At 39.1% G+C, this 18,978-nt stretch overlaps 1 protein-coding gene across 4 annotated transcripts in view; it reads left to right on the top strand.

Moving 5' to 3' along the window:
• MYO16 (myosin XVI) overlaps positions 1-18,978 on the top strand; it is a 374,829-nt gene that overhangs the window by 252,404 nt on the left and 103,447 nt on the right. For all 4 annotated transcript variants that reach the window (XM_033052141.2, XM_033052140.1, XM_033052142.1 and 1 more), the window contains exons 18-21: positions 2,944-3,061; positions 3,852-3,923; positions 4,533-4,674; positions 13,714-13,786. In XM_033052141.2, coding sequence (XP_032908032.1) covers positions 2,944-3,061; positions 3,852-3,923; positions 4,533-4,674; positions 13,714-13,786 — 405 coding nt within the window. The remainder of the gene's footprint in view (positions 1-2,943; positions 3,062-3,851; positions 3,924-4,532; positions 4,675-13,713; positions 13,787-18,978) is intronic.

The following is an 18,978-nucleotide window of genomic DNA, read 5'->3' as shown; positions in this document are numbered from 1 at the left end:
ACGGTGCTGCAGCTCGGGGCCGGCCGCCGCTGCCACTGGGCTCGGTCACCCCGGGTCGGCGCTGCCCTGCGGTGGCAGGCAGGGACGGAGCTTCCCCTGCTCCTACGGCAGCGGCGGCGGGCGGGGACGGAGCTTTCCCGCGCCCGTGGCGCCGGCGGCGGGCAGGGACGGAGTTTCCCCGCTCCTGCCGCGGCGGCGGCGGGCGGGGACAAAGCACCCCATCGGCTCCCCGAGCCGCGGCAATGGCTGCGCGGGGCTCCCGTCGGCTCCCCGGGCCACAGCAATGGCTTGCGCGGGGCTCCCGTCGGCTCCCCGGGCCACAGCAATGGCAGCGCGCGCTTCCCCCCCCCTCCCCGGGCCGCAGCAATGGCGGCGCCGGCTTCCCCCCCCTCCCCGGGCCGCGGTAGGGGCGGCCCGGGTCCCCCCTCTCCTCCCCGGGCCGCAGTAGGGGCGGCCCGGGTCCCCCCTCTCCTCCCCGGGCCGCGGTAGGGGCGGCCCGGGTCCCCCCCCCCCCCTCCCCCGGCCGCGGTAGGGCCGGCCCGGGTCCCCCCTCTCCTCCCCGAGCTGCAGCAATGGCGGCGCCGGGCCCCCCCCCCCCGTCTCTCCCCTGGGCTGTGGCAGAGGAGGAAAGAGAGCTCTCCCGCCTCTCTCCCCGCCCCCCCTTCTGCCTACACGGAGCCAGGCTCCACCTGCGGTGCAACAGAGTAGCGATTTGTAACAATCGCAAAATGCCGACTTTGCAGCTGCTCAGCTCAGCACTCTGGCAGGCACTTCTGAGGTTGTATTAGCCGCTCCTGATTATTAGCCGCATTTCCGGTTTAGGAGCAAAATCTTAGTCAAATTGGTGCGGCTTGTATTCGTGAAATTACTGTAACTCCTTCTATTTTAAGAGTTAACTTGTTCAGACTTTCTCTGTGTATATTGGATTTTTTTAAATCTTCCGTTTTGGTAGCATGTAATACTGAAATACACTGTTGCCCTATTGACATCTCTCTCATACAATGAGAGTTTGATGTTCTTGTCTTAAAGTTTAGTTTAGAGAAGCAAACTTGCTTAAGCAGCACTGGAGGTGCTATAGTCTATCCCAGAAAGACTGTAAACTTTTCTAATGCCCTTTGATGATTGGCATACTTATAAGGGAAAGGAACAGGAATAAAAGAAAAAACTTGAGAAAAAAGAGGATGCATTAGCTACGTACAGTAAATTCACGAATACAAGCCGCACTGAGTATAAGCCGCATCTATGGGTATTGGCAAATATTTCGTTCTTTGTCCATAAATAAGCTGCACCTGAATATAAGCCGCTCTGTGGTTCGCAGCGAAGACCCGCGTGCAAAAAAGTTGCCAAATACTAACAGAACCGCGGCATGGCGGGGGGTTTACTGGCTCAACTAAGGCTGTGCAGGCTCAGCCCGCTAGGGGCTGCTGACAGGGCCAGGTGGCCCAGCCCGGCGCTGCCACTCGGGGCTGGCCGCCGCCTCTGGGTTCGCTGGCCCCGCTCCCACCACGGCGCCGGCCGGGCACGGAGAGAGCGCCCTGCTCACGGCGCAGCGTGGCACCGGCCGGGCACGGACCACCCCCTGCTCCCGCCACGGCGGCGGAGGGTGGGGGCAGAGCCCCCCCCTCCCCGGGCCACGGCAATGGCGGCGCGGGCTCCCCCTGTCTCTCCCCTTGGCTGTGGCAGAGGAGGGAAGAAGAGAGCTCTCCCGCCTCTCTCCCCGCCCCCCGTGATGCCTGCAGGGAGCCAGGGCAACAGAGTAACACTTTGTAACAATCGCGGAATGCCGGCTTTTACTGGCAGGTGCTTGGCTTGGCGCCCTGGCTGGCACGTCTGGGGTTGTAAATGTCAGAAAATTATTCACAGATTAGCCACCCCCGAGTATGAGCCGCACTTTAGGATTTCCACCAAAATTTTTGTCGAATTGCTGCGGCTTGTATTCGTGAAATTACTGTATTTCATTAGTAGTGTATTTATAATCTTACGCTGCAAATTCTGATAAGTGAAATCTCTCCCTGTCACTTGTGCAGTTTCAGCAGAATTAGGTTCTAAATACTATTTCTAAAAAAATACTTCAAGAATTATCAATTAACGTTGCTGTACATAATCCCATGTAATGTTATAGAGGATATCAGGTTTCCTGTTTTACCATTTTAAGAAGCACCATTGTTACATAACTGACCTTAAAAAAAAACCTTCCAAAACCACACAATGCTTCCCATATTTTACGATTTAAGATTAATATTCCATGGAACATATTTTTCCTTGAATTTAAAAATATTTTAAATATAATTAACTGACCAAAAAAACCTGAAGAAAGTCAGTTTTCTTCTTGCTATGATAAAAATGAGGCCAGGAAAAAATCTGCCCCTAAAGATAACTGCTTCACAATCTGAGACAGAAGAGTCTGTCACAGAAGAGTATGCAGTCCCGTAGGGAAAGTGTGAGGGTAAGGAAAGTTGCTTTTGTTTCTTTCAGATCTTAATTACAACTTTTAATACCAGGAACCTATAGAGCTAGGCACTTTGTTTGTGAATTCAGGTGGCTAAGGCAAAAAAACCCTTTGCTGTTCCCAGATACAGAAATTGTCTTAATGGAAATTCTCTATGGATAAGAAATGTTTTATTTTTTTTGCAGAAACAATGCATCCATTAAAGATATGTCATTATTTTTATCACATTCTGAAAGAATTTCTTAACCTAGCAGTTAATGTGACTTACATTAAAACAAAGGAAATAAAAGACAATTTTGTTGGTACATTTCCCAACTAGGTACCAGTTTGATTTCAAATTACCTGTTAATAAATCACATGTAAATTATTTTCAACTTATCAAATCCTGATGATGCAAACAAACAGAATTTGTCTTTTTATAAAATATTGCCTTTCACTGGTGTGTCCAACAGATCTTTTCTTTATCTTTAATTCTGAAAAAAAAATGTGTGCAGGAGGTGGAGAACCTGTTTGTGATTCTCTCAGCAATTCTGCATCTTGGAGACATTCGCTTTACGGCTCTGACAGATGCTGAGACAGCATTCGTGTCAGACCTGCAGCTGCTGGAACAAGGTCAGTAGGACACGACCTTGGAGCGTCGCCTGCTTGGTCCCACAGCAGGGAAGTTGCGCTGTTCCACCGACAGATGGAAACACAATTCCAGGGAGACCAAAAAAAATGACTTCTGAAAATTCATAAGCTACTGTGGGAAGACAGTGCCCAATTGACTTGGATGTTTTTATAAATCACATATTTTTTATGGGATGAAATAAAATACCAGTATTGCAAATTAGCTAATTAAATGTCATATTTAATGCTGTCTTTTGCCAAAAGAAATTGTACCGTGCGCTTTGTGCGGTCTTGTTTTGAAATGCCTTTGCACTGCTTGTCAACAGCTGAACAATTTACCTTGAATTGAATTCCTTACATTCAAAATCTATGTTTTAAAAGGGTCTCTTGTTTCTGTGCTTTGAAGTTTGCCCTCTTGGTCTCGAACAAATCTCTTCCAAGTGGCTTATGGATACAGAATGTCAATAAGTAGCATACCTTCACTCTAATACCACAGAAAGTCTGCCAAACCCTGGGGAAAGTCCTGAGTAATCTTTAAAGGGGAAAGAAAGCTGTAATATAATAAACAGATACATTCAAACTTCACAAAGTACTGGTTATAGTAATCTGATTTTATATGGTTTTTAATTTTGATTACTCCTGTGCCAGCACCCTTTTCTTTAATATTTGGATTCTTTAATTTGGATTCTCTCACTATTAAAAAATGAATCTACAGAAGAAAATCTGTTGTAAAAAGTGAAATATGCAGTATAACATAAATCAATCTTTCTTTACATTTTTTTTTTCCTTTCAGTGGCAGGAATGCTGCAGGTTTCACCAGATGAGCTTGCTTCAGCCTTAACAACTGATGTTCAGTATTTTAAAGGTAATCTTTTCCAAGCTTACATTCTCATAGATCAGACCTGATGGCATTTTGAGCCTTCTGATTTAAAAAATTTAAAAGCTGTCAATTTTTTATTTCTTGTTTGGTCCTATAAACAGTCCCTCTGAGAAATATGTAGGCTTATCTGCCATGCTGTAAATCAGACTGGGCCACCAAATTAGAAATGCCTTTGTAATATGGAGCAAAGCAGTTTCACACTGTGATGCTGATGGGCTCCTAACTTGGTTAATGTCACAAAAGTGTGTCAAGATGACAGATTAGATATGAATAGAGAATATTAGTAAGAACTGTAATCAACAGGAGTGTCTTGGGAAAAAATTCTTAATAATATATTTGCAGTAAAATATTAGTTCTGTGTAGTACTCACATGCATTTCTTTTGAGCAGAGTGTAAAGGCATGAATTTCCAAACCTAAAATCTTTTGAGTGTTGACAGTCTTCTCATCTTGCACTGGAGGTTTCAGAAAAAAGCTAACACCATGTAAATGTTTGGCAAAGGAGAAGTAACTGTAGCTAAATTTACTGTAACTAAAATTACTTAAGGCGAAGTTTGCAGCACACTTTCATCTCCATTTTCTGCTTTTTCTCTTAGGAGACACGATTGTTCGGAGGCATACTATAGAGATTGCAGATTTTTACCGGGATCTCTTGGCAAAATCGCTATATGGTCGTTTATTTAGCTTTTTAGTTAACACAATCAACTGCTACCTTCAAAATCAAGATGAGAGTGGCAGGTAGGAATGCCATTGGGAACTATTAGACTGTACAACACAACTGTACAAATTCAGAACATGATTCCACTAAATGGTGGAATTTAATGCGCATTGATAAAGTTTTAAAGAATTTTATAATAGCATGACAGCGATGCTTGGATAGTTAAAGCACTGGCCATTCCTTCTAGTTGTTTCTACTGTAATGCATTTGTTTATTTATTTTTTTACATAGGGAGCCATGGTGCTTGATGTGGTAATCTAGATTGGTGGTAAAAATTCATAGTCTTTTAGGACTGGGCAATTCAGACTAAGCTAAGTCTCAACATGCAAAATGCTGCTTAGTGCTTTTTTAATGCAGAACATGTTTGTTCTTTCTTCCCAAAACAGTGACCTTAGCACAGGGTATTAAAACCAGAATTTTATTCAAAGGTCTGCAAATGAATGTTTAAACTTAACTGATTTAAATGTTCTAAGAATGTTCTCTAAGTTGGCATCTTCTAAATTTCATACTGTTGCTATCCAGCATGGTTTCTTGGAAAAATGAATGCTAATTAATGTGCATCAGTGGAGCAGTCAAGAAACAAATTAAAGCAACAACAACAAAAAAGAAATCTCAGTAGAATCAAAGTAACAAACTAAGACAGTAGACCTAATTAGATGATCATATGTATTTGACTTAATCAAAGTTCAACAGCTCATACGCTCAGCTGAGCTTTCTTAGGAACATGAAATACAAGTGTCTTGGAATTATTGGTAATATGGTAATCCACTAATGGCAGATGTGGAACTTTGATAAATATGTTTTCTTTATACCATATCTCTGTGGCTGCATAGGACAAGGGTTTAAGAGGTGCCCTCTTTTAGAGTTTGAGGACTTCACAATCTTATTTTTATTGCTCTTCATGGACCAATTGGTGACAAACTCTTCTGTGGGTGTAGCTAAAAAAATAGGTACCATGCCTGAGTAACTCAGGTTTCTGCACCTAAAATCTGTCTTTCATTATATATCCACCACCAGAGTGCCCCACTTCGTGCTGGAGGCAAGCAGAAGTAACATGGAATGATTTTACTTGTCTGTTTGTGACACTAAGCTAGAGAAATTTTCAAATCCATGGCCTAATTTGACATACTCTGTATATAATAAGGGAGGGTAGTAGCATGAGGTTACAACTCTTCTTCATTCATTCCTGTATTTTATGGAACAGAGGCTTAGCTCAGTGCATGTCCATGACAGACAACAATCCAGCTCTGACATTTCTAATTGCAGTGAGCTTTTTTTGCAGTGATTGTTGAGAAAGATAGATATATTTAAAATCTATTTAAATTTTTTGAAATAATTTTTCAGTGTTTAATTTTACAATTTAATATCTTACATTCTTTCAGAAAAAGGTCTTATGTACTTCTGTTGTTAATATAAACCTGTAATTTTTAGATATTATAGAATCTTCAGATAATGAAAGTCAAAGTTGTTTGTATATTGTCTATCTTTTAGTCTTCTTCTAGTACAATCACTGGGTAGAAGAGGTGACATCTACCTTGTGAAATATTTCTCAGTGAAATTATTTCTACCTGTGAGGTAATTTGAAGACTGTGTGAGGCTGTAAGTCCCAGCTAAAACAGGACAGCTGTTTGACATATCAGAAATGAGGAATTTGCAATAGTCTCCTCTGGCCACATTTACCTATGCTGAAAAGGGGCATTCTTCATTTAGACTGGTAATAGAAATCTAACCAGCTCAGGATTAATTGGCAGTACTGACAAGATATAGTAAGTTTTATCAGGCCAAAACCAGCTTCATTCCCTTTCCTGACTTGAAGCTAAGTAGCTTATTTTAAGTGGAAATAAAGTTGATCATTCTTCACTTCTATTTCAACCTCAGTTGAAGTAGCTCACATGCAGGGTTTTTGTTTTTTTTTTTGGTCCAACCTAATCATATTTCATATTGTTTGAACTGGAGGAGTAAATCAAGGCGTAGAATAGTTCTAGATGCAAGTTGGATTACTGCAATGTATTTGGGTTAGTGGATCAGATTTACTTCAAATACATCTAAATAACTATCAGTTAGCAGCATTGTATCTCCAGTTTGGTGCAGTTTTAATAAACCTCTGCTGAAAGATCCACCAAAAACATTAACTTATGTGACTACATAAGTCTGGTACATTCCAGGCCACACTTTTGTCCTCAGTTGAAAACTGACACTTACTACTTACCAGATGGGATGAAGCCTTCATCAGAAACCTGGAATAAGGTTTTTAACTCAGTTCTCTTAACTCTAAGTTCTCTGTTGTGAGGCAGCTTAGCTGTACTTCCATGACACTTCAGTGAGAATTTATGAAGGAATAAAATTAGATTTTTTGGCTTAGTAACTCTGAAAGAAGCATTTCTTCTTGGTATTTTTGAGGAAACTGGTTATGCATGGTTAACTTTTGTGGTGGAAATACTTGATTTAGGTCTTTAATATTGATAATATTTACTAAGAAAAAGCTTGTGACAGGTTTCAGACAAAATAAAAGGAATGTTTTTCATTAGTTCAAATGATTATCATTAGAAAGGGGAGATGATTCTGTGAAAAGCTGCAAAGACCAAACTCTAAAGCTATGAAGTACAGAGAATAAAAAGTGTTGCCAGAATCCAGCAAATTCATTACTTTGGAATACTATTCAATAGGTATAAAGTAAGAATTTTAATGATGGTGTTGTGAGATAATACACCTGTAGAAATGTTCTATTCCATAAAAACTTAATTTTTTTTTGGTCTAGTTTTTTAAATAATAACCCTAAATGCTAGTTTAGACAGGTTTCAAGATCTGAAATTTGTTACTTTATTCATTCTAATATCATTTTTAAAAAATAAACTATGGAGAAATTATTTTGCCATAATTGGCCCGTAGAGTGGGATTAGAATAAAACTATTAAAATTTCTCACAGGTGCTTATAATTATCTTTCTCTAATTATTGATATTTATCTTCACTCATCCATATAATGATTTCCTATTCTACTGATTTTATTATTGTCAAAATAGTCTTGGTGAATTTCTTCCCAAGACTCTTAACTGTTCAACTCTCAACTGTTTTACTTCCATTCAGGTAAGTCTGATGATTTTCAGTTTTGTAGATTCATGGTTGCCTTAATGTAGCACTTTGATGTAATTGATTGCACACTGGCAAAGTTGGATCTGGTGATCCAGATGAATAATGAAATTACTTAAGGTAATGTTTTAACAATTCCTGACTCATTCTGCAAGAGGGCTTTTTCTTTATGGAGATTTAAGAATGTCTGTGAATTCTTGTGAAATATTGTTTTCCATTTCTCATGAAAAACAAGCTGATTAGGTATATGTGCCTGAGAAAATCTTGATACTGTGTTCCCTGCCTGTGAGTAAGTTGAAGGCATGTTGTTTTATCAGTTAGTTAGAAAAATATTTTCTCTTATTTGTAGATAAAACCTGATAAAAAGCTGATAAATATTTTGTAGATAAAGCCTGGCTGAACAGCAGGTCCCAGAGGACCAGGGTCTAGCTGGAGGTTTCTCACTAGCAGTCACCCTCAGGGTCCAGTATTGGGTCTAGTGTTGTTTACCTTACTCATACATGACCTGGGTGAAGGGCAGGAGCCTCCTCAGCAGGTTCAGTGAGGGCACAAAGCTGGGAGGAGTGGCCACTGCCCCAGAGTGCTGTGCAGCCCTTCAGAAAAGCCTGAACAGGGTGGAGAGATGGGCAGGGAAGAACTGCCTGAAATTCAGCCAAGGCAGGGTCCTGCACCTGGGGAAGAACAGCCCCTGCACCAGTGCAGGGTGGGGGCTGATCTGGAAAGCAGCTCTGTGCAGAAGGACTTGGGGATGCTGGTGGACAACAAGCTGTCCATGAGCCAGCAGTGTGTCCTGGGGACCAAGTGGGCTGATGTGTCCTGGGGTGCATGGCCAGCAGGTTGAGGGAGGTGATCCTGCCCCTTTACTCAGCCCTGGGGAGGTCACATCTGGAGTGCTGTGACCTGTTCTGGGTTCCTCAGGAGAAGAATAACATGGAGCTCCTGGAGCAGGTCCAGTGAAGGGCTACAGAGATGGTTCAGGGACTGGAGCATCTCTCTTATGAGGAAAGGCTGAGAGTGTTGGACCTGTTTAGTCTCAGGAAAAGGCAACTGAGAGGGGAACCTCATGTCAGTCTATACAAATGTAGAGAGAGGGTGTCAAGAAGATGGAGCCAGGCTCTGCTCAATGGTGCTGAGCAATGGAACAAGAGGCAACAGGCAGAAACCGATGCACAGGAAGTTACACCTGAACTTGAGGATCAACAATTTCGCTGTGTGGGTGACCATGCCCTGGAACAGGCTGCCCAGAGAGTGTGTGGAGTCTCCTTAACTGGAGATATTCAAAAGCCATCTGAATGTGCCGTGTACTCTGGGATGACCCTGCTTGAGCAGGAAGGTTGGACCAGGTGGCCACTGTGGGCCCTTCCAACCTGACCCATTCTGAGATTATGTGGCAGTGTTACAGACAGAGAAAGCTGGTCTTCAATCATACTTCTGTCTGTATCACAGGTCAACCATAAATTTCTGTTGCACATAAAGCATGCAGAATATTTCTAAAGAGGTAGTTTCTAAAAACTTTATATTCTGACTAAATATTCATACATTAAAATTTCAAATAGTGCCAAAGAGTAGCAATAGGAACACTTACTTGGGCAAAGGAAGGACCTCAGATGTCTCATTTAAAAAATTCTTAGTACATTATCTGATTTGTAGAACAAGATACTTCGGAATAGAAAACTTCCCAGCTTCAGGAAAAAAAAAAAATCAGAAAAAACCCCTAAAACATTTATTTATCTATTACTGAACTCAGTAGAAGGGTGCTGGGAGTGCAGGAAGGAGGGAAAGGAACTTCCTGTTCAGAAACTGTACCCAAAGCATAAAGAGAATTTCTTTATGTGGAGGTAGGGAAATCTTTAAAACAGACAAACAATACAAAACATCTAATACAATATGGTGCATAGTATCATATTTTTAAATCTACTTAATTCTGGATAATTTCCAGTGTTTCATTGAACAAGACAATGCTATTTTTTAAAGGACAGAACAAATTTACTTGAAAGACCTGAGGAAGAGTATGTGCTACTAATGAAAGAGCTATAGATCTTGAATCCATTGGCAAATACGCTTCTTCTTTCCTGCCATAACTGTCAAGCCACACAAAAAAATGTTTGTCAGATATGAAGCCAGTATTTTTTTCTAATGTGTCCAGCCACCATCTCTATATGCACCAGTCACACCTGGGTAAGGTAATATGAAAGAAAAATTACAGTTGTTGAGCAAGATACCTGAGAGACATGGCAATGACACCAAATCTCAGCAAAAGTCTCAGACTACTGAAAAATCTCCTTCAAAAGCTTCAGTAACTAATTTTGTTTAGTAATTGTTTGAGATAAGGAACAACACATGCAACTGGAAGTATTCAACCTATTCCCTTCAAAAACTGTGTTTGTGACAACAGGTATAATCTCTTCCCCTGGGAAAACCAAGGGCTTCTTAATTAGGATTCTGAGGCACCTCATTTGAAGGCTAGGCTATAATACTTCATCTAATCTGAGAAACATTTCCTCATTATTCAGTATCACCTCCAGTTTATCCAGATCACACATAAGCCTTCCTCATTACTGGCAGAAGTTGGAGGAAGAGCAAGAACTGTTGTATCTTGGACAGATGAAAGGACACATCAGATCACCCTCGCACAACAGATTCATCTCACTGCTTTATGCTGGCAGATTGCAAAATATAACAAAAGGAATGGACCCTATGGATTTTGGAGCTAGGAACCATCTGCAATGGAATAAAAGTGTACAAATAGCATTCTGTAGGTTTGTCTGAAGCACTGGGTCAGATCTACTGTAAAGAGAGTTCTGTTCACCTTGCCAGGAATGGCAAATGTTTTGAGATCATCTCTTGGTGAATGGCAAGATGTCTGCTAAAGTGGTAGATTATCATTTCTTCTATATGGGTAATTTTTAAGTGTACAAGATCAAAAAGGTATTTCTAGTCTATAAGGATATATTTACAGAGATGCTCTGAGGAAAAAAAAAAGCAAAACCAGAGACATTATAAAATATTCTAAGCTGAAATACTGTTTTGTGTGTCATAAAACCAAAATTACTTATAGTGAGCATCCATGCTTTTTAAAAAATATTTACACCTGTGTGCTGGTATAAGAGATAAAAAAGTTTCTTCAAACATCAGCAAATTATTTTTTTCTACTTTCAAACTTAAAATCAAAGTCCCCATTGAAACCTAGTTATACATAGTGCATATTAAATATCTGAAACATAATGAAGAAATGTGTCAGTGATGATTAGCAACCATAAAATAAAAAGATAAGGAAATCTTTCAGGAAAAAAACTGCCTTTTTCTAATATTTGTTATTTTAGACCCTGGTGACATGCCCTTTCATTTGTTAACATGGAATCATTCATGCTTTATTTTGCCTTGGGAATCTCTGCTATGATTATTTAAGAAAAGTAATTTTGTTGGAATTAATATGATTGACAACTAGCCAGTAAAAACATATATGAACCCTCCTTCTGGTAAAAAAAAAGTGATATGAAAAAGGGAAAGACAAGAAGAAAGATTAAAAGAAAAAAGTTATTTTTCAACCACATATAAAGCAATGCTTTTAATTTGGATATTGTGTTGTCAGTTGTTACTTGATTTTCAAAATCTGAGCAATAATTTAATACAGAAAATTACTATCATGGTTGAAGAGATTTTGCACATAAATAGCAATAGCACAATGTAATAATAAAATGTTGTAGAGGATACAGAGCCTAGTGGTGCCCTGTAGCAAGATATTAATTATGTAAAACCTCCAGCTCTTTTAATGTGGTGTGTGCATCTCCTAATATTAGACCAAATTTATCAAGAGGAGTTCATAAAAACACTGAGACTTCATGTTTTTCTGTAAATGCATTTCCAGTATATTTGCAAGCCAGTATTTTTGTCACAAATATCACCGTTCTGGTAAGGAATGTTGTTTGAGGTGGGCAGTAAGTGGCTGCTAAGGTTTCCCCTCAGAGTTTTGGAAGCTAGAACCAAGTTCCTGTTTTGTCTGAATTTTAATAATTCATGGTCAGCTTGCATTGGTCTTTTCCTAATGCAAATGTTTATATATTCCTTGAGGGAAAGTAAGAGAGACTAATTTGACAAAATAACAGTCATGGACTCAACTGGGATGTAAACAATCCAGTCTCAAATTATTAATTGAATCAGACAGAGAAGGGATAAGCTGTATTAAGTAGATCTTAAAAAATTGTGAAATATAATGCAATATTTCAGCTGTTGTGCAATGCTACAGAGCAGCTCATGTTCTGCCTTCCTATAAGGAAGGCTATGTATAAATGAAAAAAAAATGGAGAATAAACTAAAAGAGAAAAAAATAAAAGACTGAAAACCTAACAAGTATTCTGAAATGTCAAGTTTCTCTTTTTTTTTTTTTTTTTTTTACAAAAGATATAATAATTCTGGATTTTCAACCTTCATTTGCTGAGGTAGTTTGTTTTTAAACATTTAATTTTTCTTTCTGTAAATGGACAGATTTTGTTGAAAACTTGTTCTGACAAGGAATGTACACACCCCCATCTCTAATCAGGAGCAGTTGTGTATGAGGCTTACATTTTAAAACCTAATTTATATTGCATTCATTGCTAGAGATGGAGGTGGTGATACAGCTTTATTCTTTTTCTTGCAGAAATTCCCTTGGAGGCTAATCGACCTCCTGATAACCTCCCCTGCCCAACAAAGCCATTCTGGATGAGATTTATTATGTAACAATCTATGTCTGACATTTACGCACACAGCCAGTCCTGTGACAATCAGCAGTGCACTGAACTAGTGTGCTTTTGAAATGAAGACAAACTTCTTGGGCATGAGTTCTGAAAAAGGCTCTGCTTGCCTCTGAGCATTGTTTTTCCCAGCTTGTTTTGTAATATGCATTTTTTTTTCAGATGATCTTACTTTGTTTGTAAATAGGAATTTATTTTGAGAGCTGGATCCTCATCTGATGACATGGCAGGGGTTACAATGACTACAATGGAACTATATTAATGTGCTTCAGCAGTGGTTCACCTTTTTCTCCTTTACATCTATTGCCTGATATGCACAGAGATTTAAACACAGAGGAAACTTGGAATATGGAAGGGAAAAAAAATAAAAAGGATCTCAGAACAAGAATCGTGAAATATTATTTTTTGTTGCAAAGTAGGCAACAGAATATCCCAAAATATTCATTTGGCTCACTGCAGTGGATTTAGTTTCATCTCCAGATCAGGCTTAAAATTACTCAGTCCCAAGTACAGAACAGTAATACCTCTGTCCTTTTCCCATTTCTTCTGTCCAAATCCTAGGTGATTGCTCTACCCTGATCCTTCCACTCCTTCCACCTAGCCACAATAAAATCCCTTCCCTGAATGCATGCAGTGACACACAACAGATTGGATGCAGCTTCTCTTTTATTTGTACAGAGAGGAAACATCTGCCTTCTTCAGGCCTGACCCCTGACTGTTCTTTCCCCTGGGGCATGAAACCCCTTGGGCAGCCTGAGCCCAGAAATTCTACTAGGTGCTGAGACGGAGAGGATTTGTGCTTAACAGGTTTCCCTTGAAGTACACTCTATAGAAGCAATTCTGGCTTCTAGAAATTTAAATGGAACAGGATAACTAAGTGCAGCCAAGCATTTTTGAAACTTCCCTGAAATAGTTATCCATGATGTCAGAAAATGTGTACCAATATCCTTAAAAACTGGGCTTTAGGAAGTTAAGATTTTTTCCTTCTCTTACAAATTTAGTTTTTATCATAGCTGCTAAAGTGATCTTGAACCCTGCTTTTTTATTTCTTTTCAGTTTAATAGGTTGTGAGTAGAATTTTGATTCTGTTCTGTACATGGTCTGCTTGTTTATTTCATCCATGTTTTTGAAATACAGCCTGCTTTTGTCCTAGAACAGAAATACTTCTGTCAGAAACAACAGATGTATTATTCACTTGCTTGAATTCTTATTATCTGTAATATCTTTTTTTTCCCCAGTGACCAGGTGTTTGAAATTGGAGTATTAGATATTTTTGGATTTGAAGAATTTCAAAAGAATACTTTTGAACAGGCAAGTGTGGATGCTTTGCTGAATTTACTGTACCTGTTGTTATTTCTCTAATTAAACAGTTTTGATCGTAATAAAAATATACATGAAGCTGAAAATTTGGTCTTAAAATATTTCTCCCATTATGCCTATATATGTATGACTTACATGCTGGGTTTTGTACAGTTGTTGGCAATTTTAAAATAATATAGTAAATATCTCTTGTGATTTTGAAAAGGGGTAGTATTAGCACTGAAAGATAATCTGAGGGAAATAGCGTTATTTGTTTTCGTGCTTGTGGTATTTATACTTCAGCTAGATCAGTGGGTAGAAGGACAATATCCTGAATTGGAGGAGTAATCAAAAGGCCTTCAGATGCCTTGGAGAAAAAATAAAATTAAAATGCTGCATTATGCTAAGTGCCATTACTGAAAGATTCACCTCTGTGTGACTTTTCAAAAAATTGAATTGCATCCATGCAAAATAAATTGAAATTTATATTACTTAATGCTTTTAAATCCTTTTAAATATCAAGCTTTCTTTTAGATGCTCACCTACCTTCAACATTAATCACTGAACACCAGAGCTCTTGTGAGTTACATATTTCAGAAAGCATTAGTGACTCTACTAAACACACTCAAAGAGGTGCTTAAGTTGTTGTTCAGTTGTTCATTCATTCTGTGATGCAGTGGAAGAAAATCAAAGCATATTAAAAAAATGAAAGCACAGAAAAGAATTGAGAAGGCATCATCAGCAACAAAGGACTTGTTATTGTTTGAAATTAGGATTTGCCCCTTTGTCCCATTGCTTTATGGCTCAGCTTCCTCTTGCTAGTGAAGCAGAAGTCCTAGAGCCACATCAGTTCAGCTTGTATAACATGCTGACATTGCTACTCGATGTCCAAATGTTTGAAAGCACAATAGGTTTATCTGTACCTTCAAAAGAGCATGCAAGAAGGTAATAAAATAAATTTCAGTTTCCCTCTCACAAAATTCTTTTTGCTGTTACAGTTCTACCTTCCTTGAACATTTGCTGGATTAAGGACTATTGATGTGCAGCAATATTCCTAGTCATTCACTCATTGTGAATGCCACTTTCAGGGGAAAATATAGAGCGAAAAATTTAAAATATTCTAACAGACTGGGTATATGAAATAAAAAAAAAATCCATGATCCTCTTGACTAATAAGTATGATGTACTCTGTGCAATTTAAATGCTTCTCAAAAGAGAGGGATTGATCTCGGGACATACTGGCTGTTTTCCTTTGACCCTCTTCTGCATTTTTTTTTGTCATGAAACTCATAAAAGATCTGCAATTGACATTATGAAATACCATGTATTCTATTTTCTAGGATAAGTAATTTTCTGCTTAATAACTGCAAAGGATACTTGAAGAGAAAATACAAGATCTAAGAAAAAGTAGTAAAAAGGAATTAATTTTATTGTTTTTGTGTAGCAAAAATGATGATTTCAAAGTCATATTTTCATTTCTAAAATATTGTTTTCAAAATAAATATATTTCAAGAGATTCTTACTGTCCCTCCTGGACTGAATGCATTTTTTGGAATAATATTAAGTAATAATTGGAGTCATTATCTCAGAATCCATTCAACAGCATTCCTGAAAAGACAAAGCAGAAGTGAGAGTTTTTTTATATGAGCTCCATAATGTAATTAATATTTCTGATTCCTGAAGCTGCAGTATCAGTGAAGAGAAGCCGTTTGTATCTCCATGTGGTACATGTGAGTCATGCAGACTTACCCCAAACAGCCTGAACTTCAAAGCTGGAGCTCTCTAGGAGTCCAGTCTAGTTCAGAGTTCTGCCTGGGCTCATTAACCCTAACAATAAACAGTCTTGTTAGCCCAGATAGGGTCCTCATGTAAAACATTGCATCATGTCTGCAGACACAGCCAGTGTCAAGACCTGTGATTGCAGAATGTTAGCATTAAATATTACAACCAGACAGTAGTGGGGCCATAAAAAATGCGTTTTAATCACATTTAGATTAGCATATTTTAAAAAGGCATTAAAATAATTTTAGGGAAAACTAACCTTTTTTTCAAATTAGTGTATGATAAGGCAGTCTTTGTGATATCTGTTTTCCTGCTTTCTTGGAAAAAAATTATGACTGTTTTCAATAAAAATTAAAACCTTTTAATTGCCCAAAATTATGGACATTCAAAGTATCTGTGGGCTTCTTTCTGGTGTTTTATAGCAGGCTGGTAGATTAACAGTATAATATCTTAATTAAGAGAGCAATAAGATAGTAATGTCAGTTTTAATAAACTGTATTTGAAGATGGTTCAGGCAAACAGAGATGGATAAACTGAGTAGAATAACTTGTTTACTCCAGTGTATGTTTTGGAATGACAAGGCATTAGGGTATTGAAATATCGAAGTCAAATGAAGAATTGGTCTAGGAACAACTCATGAGCAATGCAAAGGAAGAGAGCTGTCAAAGGACTAGAAAAGTAAGATGAATTATGCCTACACCAAGAATCTGATAAATTTTGCAGGCAAAATTATGGGGCTGACAGCTTGTAGAGAGAAAACTTTTATAGACCATTGTAAACAAGAAGGCATTAGAAGTTAAAAAACATTAATTAAGTTTTCAGTTTTCCTTGTACTTGGTGAGTATTGGTAAGTCTTTATTATATAGAATATGTACAAAATGTTATAAGAGCAAAAATGGGACACATAATTCTAAAATAAAAGTAAATAAGTGTGTGGAATAAGCAATAGTGAGGGGAGTTTTGATTTTTGGTATGAGATGTAAAAGCTGAAAGGCAAGGAACACTGTTTTTAAAAGCCACAGTCTGAAGGAGTCATTGCTCAATAAAGACTGAAAGCTTCTGAATTACCAGGACTCAGTGAGTTACTGCTTTTACTGCTCATCAGCTGAGCTATGGTAAATGACTACAGCACACTTTTAGCTCATCCTAATAACAATTTACAATCACTTCCTAGCAGTGATCATTAGCTTGGGAACAGCATTTTCCTGGAGCAGCTGCCTACCTGCTGTGCCAGAAGAGCTTTGTGTACCACCACACTGGAACATGGTCAGAAGTGAGCACAATTTCTCTTACCTATTCTATAGAGAAATGGCCTTCATTTTGTGGTCAATTCAGGAAATATGAGTGCTCTACCAAAAATATCAATGGCAGTTTCCAGTGTTCATTTTTTTCTCAGGCTTCCCTGTTTGAGAAGCACTGTACTTGTTTACAGTTTATTCCACACTCCTTTAAATCCAGACATCTGCTTGTCCTCTGGTAGAATTTAAAACTAGGTTAGACCTTATTCATGCTCCTTCACAGAACAACCCCAAATAGTTCAGTCAAGGAATGCTACAACCTTCATAATAGTGATAGTATATTTTTGACCACAAACTCATGACCAATGAATATAACAAGCAATAAGCAGGATGGATAGTGGCCTGTACCATTTCCCCCCAGCTGTTTCTAAGAAAACTGTTATAGCAGTATTATAGTAGAAGAACCAGACTTTGGAGTAGTAAGAGGGGCTTTTCTTCCCCCTGCAGAAAGTCAAGTGTTCCAACAGAAATTGAAGTCTGTAGTTGTAGAGTCATCATAAAGAACAGTAATAAATATAAATCAAAACAAAAATAAATATATTGTTCATCACAAAGAGCAATAAAGTTAAATGGACAATGCTAGCAGTCTGTTCTGTCTGATATATAATTTAAATGGGAAACTGAAAAAAGTATTTAGTTATTGTTAAATTATTTATTTAGCTCTTGCACTGTATTTTACGATTGTAGGCCTTTTAAGTTTTGCAGTAGAAATATATTTTTCCTATATTTCCTATATTCTTATAGGAAATATGAATGATTTATCTAAATGAGTACTGCAGGTTACTGGAACAGTCAAGTGTCTCGACTCCCATTCAGCTCCATGCCCATTAAAGCACATGCACATCATCTCTGTGATGCAGTATAGCTCTGGGAAAGGCACAGCTTCCATGGCAGCTCTGTGCAGTGCATCTGCAACAGGAGCCAGCTGGCTCTGAGAGCAGAGACCCACTCAGGACTCTACTTCAGTCACTATGGGGAAGCAGAATAGGTCATAGAACTCAGCTGTGTTGGAATTTTCACCTATGTTTATTATTACGTGTGGTAGATTTTAACTTCTCAGCATGCTGTTTCTATGGTTAAATCTGCTGACACAACATTTTTGTCGCATAATATTTCCTAACCAAAACAAACATAACAGATTATTTCATATTAAATAGCATTGTCTCAACCATTAGACTGCTTCTAGCTGTCTGAATGTAAGGTGATGTTGCCTGTTTTGAAGATGGATGGATATGAGTAGACAAAAGTTATATGATGTAACTTTTCTACAGTCATTGCAGTCTCACAGATAGTAGATGGGAGGTCACACACATTTTTACATTTGGGCAGTCTGAAAGAGCATTTCAAGATTTTTTTTTAATGCAGAAGAAATTGATATTTTATTTTTTTGCCTGTGCAGAGCACAGATGGAGTTTCCTGTGTGCCTCTGTGGAATAGGCACCTGCTGATGCACACTGAGCTCTGTTACTGTGTAGGGACTTCATGCACAGCCTTCCACTGCACTTCTCAGTGCTGGAGTATTTCTTATTCATGGAAAGTGCCTACCATGTTAATTCAGTCTTTACAAGAAAATATGATGTAGTATTTTTAAGTCAGAGTTTTTACAACCTTGTTGTGGAGCAGTGAGAACCAAGTGACCTTTGGCACCAGGGAGCCAGGCAACAGGAGGACCCAGAGGATGGCCATGCCCTCCCTGATGGGCAGCATCCCTGGGACATGGTGGACAGAGCCAGGGCTGGTGACAGTGCCCATTAGCAGCCTTGACATGGCAAGCAGCCAGACAGGGCTGGGACCCTGTCACAGGCAGTTGGAGAATGAGCTGGAAGCTGGCACTGCCACAGCATCACCTGGGACTGGGACAAGGAGGGGGTGGGGGCCCTAGGAAAAGCTGATTAGGGCTATAAAACCCTATTCCTTCCCTTAGGGACCTGGTGATCTTGTGTTTTAGTTTCTTCCTCACTCCAGTTCCTGAGGATCTCCCACTCTTCATGGCCTTTGTCAGGGTGTACTCCTCCCTCTTCCCTCTTAGTCTCTGTGGTCTTCCCAGTGCATACATTTCTTTCCATTTATGCAGGGCACCGTTATCTGTCCAGTGTTCCAGTCAGGCACTGGAAACCAGTGTTA

The sequence above is a fragment of the Catharus ustulatus genome, chromosome 2, assembly GCF_009819885.2.
Source record: "Catharus ustulatus isolate bCatUst1 chromosome 2, bCatUst1.pri.v2, whole genome shotgun sequence".
In the NCBI taxonomy this organism is placed as follows: Eukaryota; Metazoa; Chordata; class Aves; order Passeriformes; family Turdidae; genus Catharus; species Catharus ustulatus.
The sequence above is the reverse complement of the archived record's forward strand: the minus strand, read 5'-3'. Positions and strand labels throughout refer to the sequence as shown.